The 7602-nt window shown below is 41.9% G+C and overlaps 1 protein-coding gene across 23 annotated transcripts in view; it reads right to left on the bottom strand.

Moving 5' to 3' along the window:
• The window catches only part of LOC117948842 (pleckstrin homology domain-containing family A member 5-like), a 76151-nt gene that overhangs the window by 675 nt on the left and 67874 nt on the right, over window positions 1-7602 (bottom strand). For 13 of the 23 annotated variants that reach the window (XM_034878712.1, XM_034878717.1, XM_034878719.1 and 10 more), the window contains 9 exons: window positions 6920-7075; window positions 6263-6386; window positions 5303-5430; window positions 3956-4171; window positions 3686-3841; window positions 2418-2551; window positions 1842-1984; window positions 964-1057; window positions 1-383 (listed from right to left, as the gene is read on the bottom strand). The exon at window positions 1-383 is cut by the window's left edge. In XM_034878712.1, the coding sequence (XP_034734603.1) occupies window positions 972-1057; window positions 1842-1984; window positions 2418-2551; window positions 3686-3841; window positions 3956-4171; window positions 5303-5430; window positions 6263-6386; window positions 6920-7075 (1143 nt within the window). In that variant the 3' untranslated portion in view covers window positions 1-383; window positions 964-971. Of the gene's footprint in view, window positions 384-963; window positions 1058-1841; window positions 1985-2417; window positions 2552-3685; window positions 3842-3955; window positions 4172-5302; window positions 5431-6262; window positions 6388-6919; window positions 7076-7602 lie in introns of all 23 variants that reach the window. The other 10 variants (XM_034878721.1, XM_034878727.1, XM_034878731.1 and 7 more) reach the window with 4 other exon arrangements.

Below are 7602 nucleotides of genomic sequence, written 5' to 3'. Positions count from 1 at the left end.
ACACACACACACACACACACACACACACACACACACACACACACACACACACACACGTTGGCCCACATTCAAACAAGTACCTAATAAAACCATATAAATAATAAAAATAACCTTAAAAACCTTGTAAAAACTGATAACAGAACTGCATCAATAACGGTATCAAAGCTGTATTGGGTGGCGCCCCAAAGAGGGGAAATAACAGAGAAAGTGTTGTAAGTGACATAAGAGCTTAAGACGTCACAGTGAGCATACGAAGTGGGCCGTTTCCCTCTCTGTAGGCCGTGGCCTTGTGCTGATGTCCCTGGGGAAGTTTTCAGCAGCATCTTGCCACCTCCACTGCTCTTTCCTTCATGTGTAGGTTTTCACTGAGGCCAGAGCCTGGGCTGCAGAAAGAGAAAGTGAGATTTTGTTATGGGGGCAAAGGTCAAATATGCTAAAAAAATAACAGACAATGGACACGTAACATAGTTCTCTTAGTCATTCAGTGGCCACTCTATTAGGTACACCTGTACCATCTAATGCCATCCAATACTGTCTACGTTTACGATGCCTATAATGTTCCGTTTTGTTTCACACTGGGAACATTCAATGTTTTAGTACTGAGGTGAAAGGAGAAGAAAATCAGATATCACGATAGTATTGTCCAAATACATTGATATTGATACTGCGACGATTTTGTAGGGTTGACTACTGGTTGACTATTAATCCAAAATATTGTTAGTATTGCCCGTGCATTAGATTGTATGTGTTCCTAATAAAGTGGCAACAGAGTGTATATTACAGTCTACAATCACTACTAGCACAGACTACAAAAATTACCACAAGATGAGAAAGAAATGTGTTTTTATAGCACACCTAAATGGTTTCCTCTCTTTATACATACTTTTAATCAATCCCAATCCCATTCATAAACTGAGAACACTTTAGCATTGTGAGTACGGACAGGTTGATGAAGGCCCTTACTGGTGCTACTACACACACATGAAGTGAGACCCATCAGTGAGTTGGGGGTGTGTGTTAGGAGACAGAGGTGGGGAAGATGACGACAGGCTTTTCACTGCAATGAAACAGAACAACATGTCGAACACACGCAGACAAACATAAAACAAAACAAAAACAAATTGCATCGGTAGCTAAACGGCCAAACAACACAGAAAATGATCACTGAAGTCAATGAAATTAATCAACAAACTCCTGAGACCAACATGATAAATGACTAAACACATGCACAATGGAAGCAGCTGCAGTTTGATAAGCCACAATGAAGAGTAATGATCTTAAAAGCTGGAGTTTGGAACCTTGGTTGCCTCTCTCTGGCAGCGAGAGTAATTACACAAACACTGTCAGGCTGCTAAAGAAAAGCAGTGGGATTCATATTAATGCTGCATTGCTGGGTTCTCTCTGCCCTTCCTGCCTGTCAAGGTACTGGGTAATACAAGTAAGCTGACATGCAGTGTAACCAATCAGAGAGCCAGAATAAGCAGCTACAATGTGAAGAATTGTAAGTAAGTGAGCAAGGTTAGTTGACGACACTTCGAATACTGCTCATGTAACAACGTTGTGGAGTTATTAAACCCCTCATTCAGAGTCGAAATAAGCTTCATCAGCATCCTTCCAAGGCACGGGAATGTCGCCTCAGCCACCAGACACCAGAACTCTGGTATACCGAGAAAATAGACAGCTTTCCCAGGTCGCCGACGGGCTTAATCAGCATCGTTTGAACTTGGCAAGGGCTTGAATGTATCAGACGTTCATATAAATGTAAAAGTTCCGCACTCTCGTTTTAAGAACACTAGCTTCTGTCTCCTCACATGCACTGCACCCCCCCCCAAGAGATGTACCTGCTACAAGCTTGCTGCGTTTCGATGCCTCCGCTGCCAGCTCGTAGGAGATATTAATCATCTTCTCTTTCTCCTGTACGGTAACCTCCACTTCAGTCTCCTCCTCTGGGCTTAGAGCTGTACTAGGCAGCACATTCTGCATGCTGGGAGCACACATACAACATAGTCTCTGTAATACAGTATACAGATTTAACAACGTTTCAGAATAAACGAAGTTACCCCCGGACAGAGAAGCGATCTCGTTTAAATTATTTTAAGAGGGCACACATCTAGAATAAAATGTCAGTGGATAGGAGATGAGAGCATGGGCTTCTGCACATCTAAGGCACTCATCTACATGGGAGGAACACACATGCAGGTAGTGAAGCCTTTTTTGAGTTTTCTATGGTGACGTCCTGCCATGACCCCAAACTTACCCCTCATTTCCAGAAATAATTTCAAGCACGGCCTCTGCCGGGAAATATCAGTGTTCACCTAGCCAATTGTCCAAAAGATCCTTACCTAAAATCAATGATCTGAGCAGCCTTATTCTTGCCAATATTAAAGTTTCCTGGTACAGAAGGATGATTTGTTTACCTATTTTTGGCTATGAGGGCTTTGATGCGATCAACTTTCCTCTGCTTTTCAGCCTCCTGCTCAGGGCTCAGAGCCTCTTCGGGGTCTGACTTCACATAACGCTCAGGGATCAGCACTTTGTCAGGCACAGAAAGCTGAACAAACACAACACAAAGAAACACTTGATATACTACTATGTGCTTTACAAAAAGTGCAGATATAAGAAAATGACAATCATAAATATATAACAGATGATCGTCATTATCAGTACAGGGAGACGGAGACTGCACATTTCGGGTGTGTAAAAAACTAACTGGAGCATCACTGTTGAATGAAGTGAAGGGAACATAAGTTGTGAGGAGTTTAGTGATATAATCATAATAAAGGCCAAGAACTCTTGTAAAAACCGCAAGAAACAACTTCACATTAAGTGCCTATGAAAAGATTTTAGTATCAGGGGTATATAATAATAAATGTCAAATAAAACACAGATTTGTATTATTTCCCTGATCATTTGCTATATGCAAATTACAGTTGGTAACTTTCATAGTTTTTTGTTGTATTTGTTGAAACTGTCACTATGTCCTGACAGTACTACAAGAATCAGATTATCTGTGGAAAAACCTCTGCCTCCCTCTGGTGCTCCTAATGGCGAAGGGAAAACCACCAATCACATCGGAGCAGTCTCTAACACAGTGGGACTGACTGCTCGTAAACAGCGGTCAACTGTGAAACTGGGCGACTCTGATCTGATATGAATTATGAGTCTGTTACTGCACTGCCTATTTTTTAGCCTCAAGTGTTTTAAATAGGCAATGGAGTAACTAATCTTGATACATATTTGATCAGAGCTGCCTAGTTTTACATTTGACCACATTTGCGGGCAATCATTGACATTTCAATTTCATTTTTTCCTTCACGGTAAAAACTCGCAAATGCAGTTGGAGCACTAGAGGGAGGCAGAGAAACACGATTGTTTTCACAGATCATCTGTCTCAGGTGATCCTTGCATTGACAGATTCAGTAAATATGACAAAAACTACAAAAAAAAAAAAAAAAAAAAACTGAACCTTTTGGCATGTGTTTTATGAGTGTGATGTTTAGGTAACAATAGGTGTTTAATTGTTGTAAAACCATGTAAATGTGTTATGTATTAGAGTAGTGGTTTTAAGAATCTAATCAACGATAATAAAAACTGTGATGTAGGTAAACATTTCCTAAATAATTTGCTTGTAATAAAATGAGCCCTCTCAGTCTGATGAGTACAACAGCCAACTGCTGTGCCTTACCTCTCGGTCCACATTTAAGTGGTCAGCCTCGGCTTCTTTGAGACGGGCAATCTCCTCGGCGGGCGTCTCCTGCTCGCTCACCACTTCCTGTTGCCTAAGTGAGGCCTCCAGCTCCAGAATGCCACTGCTTATCCCTCCATCTCTGCGCCTAGGGGACTAGAAAAGACAGGAAAAAAACGGGACAAAAATTATGAGAAATCAAGCCACTTGACAGGATTTGATACTCTGAATTTAAGGGCTGCCTTAGGGTCTGCTGCAGTTGCTCAATACCTGCATGCTGCGAAAATGGTTTTCTTTAGTAAATGAGTGACTGCGAGAGGGCGTGTTCTCCTGGTTGCTACCCCGGATATGGAGGCTTTTCTTTTTCTCCCTGAGGGCACCCTGCTGGTGGCGGCGAATCCTCTCCAGCTGCTCCTCCACACTCATCCTGGGCCGGCTGCTCTCCACAGCACACAGCTGCTGCTCTACCGCGCTGCGTGGACGCTCCTGTTATCCAGAGAGGACAACCACAGACATGCACACACCACAGAGGGACACAGAAACCAAAACAAGGAGACACATGTCACTATGGTTAATATATATGAGGCAGAGCCAGAGTTTGGGTGTGTAGCTAAGTGGCGTCATCGTGTTGTTGGATCAGATTTCATAATGCAGACGTTAACGAGGCATTGTTGGAAAAAAATTGCATCTTCTCTGCCAATACCAAAAATTGCACTGCAATAAACAACTACAGTAAACAACGTTTTGCTTCTTAAACACAGAAATCAGGATTGACATAACCACAATAATGCAACGGCTCTTTAACATTCCCACTCTGTTGCTGCTGTGCACACACATGCTCCTGCTGGCACATATGGGTGCGCTCAGAGAGGCTGGGGTCTGTTAATGCCTGATGAGGCTGAGGCTGATGATGTGAAGTGAACTGAAGATAAGTTGTTTCACTTTCTTGTCCCATGCTGGAGGGTCTGGCAGGTCTGAATTCTGTCCAGAGAGTGAATGCAGCCTCCACTGTCCACATTATTCAAGAGGCTGGTATCCAAGGGCATGAGCAGAACTCTAAAGGTCTGTGTGACACACTCTCTTACAACCATAGAGTACAAGCCTACAGGGAGGACTACACTACAGCATGTATGTGTGCTCACCAGAGTTCACAAAGGTTCCTTCATATTATATGTATTTTCTTCACACACATACATAAACAATAAAAGGAGGACACACCCTACAGTGTGGTGCACTAATGACATGGTTGGTGTATTTAAGTTGACAGTGTTTGTGGCTGGAAACTGTATAAACCAAGCTTGGCATCTATTTTATGACAGCCTGGTTTTAGGAGCATGAGTCACACCCCGCCCATGTGAAAAGTGGCCCTTTCTGCCACATGTTAACTTTCAACCAACAGCTTAATAACCAAAACAGACAATTAGGAAGGGAATAAACGCATTCAAGAAAATTAAGTGGTGGCTAGTTTGCTGCTGCCCACAAGAGGTTTACAATGACGAGATAACAAATAAACAACAAATTATTATTGTTTTTCTACTTTTTATCGACAGGTGGCATTATCTGGCAGCATTGGGTGGGCCTTAAGGTTAAAACATGCTAAGATCACTTGGCTGTTACCATTAGACTTCCCGCCCTGGGGTCAGGCCTCTTGCTCTTCCTTAAGGTAACATATGAAGCTATGGAGGAAGACTCAGGTACTGGAGATTTGGTCCTGGGTGGGACAATGCCAACTGGGTAGGACAGCCCTAGCAGGTAAACAAGACAAGAGGTCAGTTAGCCATCTGCTTTTACACAACACATTAGAAGCAATTCACTAAAGACTAGTATATTTTAGGAAAGATACTGTAATATTTGAACTGAGTTTGCACAATATTAAAATGCAGTGTGTATGTGTCATTAGAGAAAAGTCCTAAGCTTGTACTTAAAAGTACAAGAATTTACCCATCAGTTCTTCTGTGTATCAAGTTTAACCCTGGGAATGTAACATCTGGCTTTAAGTACACTCTACTGACAATAACAGTAATTCAGGCACAATTTGCAGCATCAGCTGGTTGCTACTATTGATTGTGTGGCGCTGTGGAACAAGTGAGGAGCTTACAGTGTAATAATTCAACCTCAGAGCAGCTGCATTACGCTGTGCTAGCGGTTTCACTGAATCTAGACCAATTTGCTCTTTCCTAAACAACCTTTTCACAGAGAATGTATAGTGACATTAGGTGTTAATAAAGATGAGTCTATGGATATGTTATCCCAGCATTGATAAACAAACCTGAGCAGTATTGTGATTCACACAATGTAAGTTAAATCCAGAAAAATGGGTTTGGGTAAATGGCACAGTTTCAACCACTAAACGCCAAATGAGATTTACTTTGTGACAAACTGATGTAGCTTAATGATTTAGAGAGAAGCCTGTCTGTAGATATACCATGGTAACCATGGCAACCATTGGTGCTAGAAATCCAGTTTGTTAGGTCACAAAGTAATAATTTTCTCAACAGATTGAGTTTTTGTTAGTGCCAACAAACTGGATAATTTATTTGGAAAACTGCACAGTTATCATAAACTGGCGTAATTTACCTTTGTTTCCAGAATGTTCTCTATCAGACGGGTGTTCAGATCTGTCTTCTCCATTGCTCTCATCCACTTCGGCTACTGTGGTGAGCTCTGGTTCACTCTTATACAGCCTGTAGTCTGGGCCCTGCGATGAAAAAGAAAGAATAAGTTTAACACACACATACATACTGATTTATAGTCAGGGAGAGTTTTTAAGTGAGATACATTTATATATTTTTTTCAAAGTGACATTTTCTTTTAAAGAATGACTTCAAAGACAGTGAGAAACTGTTAATGTTTTTCTACATTATTATGGTTTTACAATCTTAAAACAAAAATGTATACAGAAGAAAAACATGCTATTTTACAGCCAAATACAAAAGTAGGCAGCAGTCAACACGGCTTAGTTAGCAACCAACACACAGGAGGGAGAGGGAAGACAAGAAAGCAACTCAATTAAAAAGAGAAAAAAAGAAACGTGAATGAATTTTCATCCTTTTACCAAAAAAACTAAACAAAAAAGATGACGGAAGATGACATCATGTAAAATAAAGGGATGTGATCCAACCGAAAATAATCCAAATGACATGTCAAAATGAAAGGGAATACCATCACAGTGGGCAATGACGTGTGATGACACACAGATGAGGGCAGGGTCAACCATGAGGTCAACAAGCTTACGCAGTGCGTGCCATTCCTGTGATTGGCCTTCCTGTCCTCCGGCCTGTGGAGTGATGAAGGGCGCACACCAGCATGAGAGGGCATAGGGGGCACGTTGGGGGGGTTGGGCTCATAGGACTGGGGTAGGGGTGGCCGTGGGGGTACCGAGTCCTCCTCCTGGGGACAGGACAGGTAGCACGGTGACACATGGCGTCACCACGCACGCTCAGGGCAACCACCATCTGGTACAGAGTAGTTCTGGACCACAGGATGGGCCAACCAGCTGATTAGCTGGAGAGAGAGAGCTCCACATGCTGTTACAGAGTGACTGACACACCCACTCAGATATACCACCACTCATCCTGTGCATGAGCAGGGCTGGCAGGAGATCTGGATAAAGAAAACTGTAGGACTGCAACTAGAGAGAAACATTCAACATTTCAAATAAAGAAACATTTCCTTACAGTGGCTTCTTCAAGTTCCTGGCTTGTCCAACCAACAGTCCAAAACCAAAAAATATTCAAATTACAATGATATTTAAAATAAATAAATAAAAAGGAACAAATCCTCACATTTGAGAGACTGGATCCAGCACATTTTTGCTTGATAAATCACTTACAGTTTATTTTTTTTTATTCATTAAATCGATCAAATGACTAATTGTTTCAGTGCTGGAGGACTGCATGACCAAGTGTGCTGTCTGT

Source organism: Etheostoma cragini, chromosome 8 (genome assembly GCF_013103735.1).
Source record: "Etheostoma cragini isolate CJK2018 chromosome 8, CSU_Ecrag_1.0, whole genome shotgun sequence".
Lineage (NCBI taxonomy): Eukaryota > Metazoa > Chordata > Actinopteri > Perciformes > Percidae > Etheostoma > Etheostoma cragini.
The sequence above is the reverse complement of the archived record's forward strand: the minus strand, read 5'-3'. Positions and strand labels throughout refer to the sequence as shown.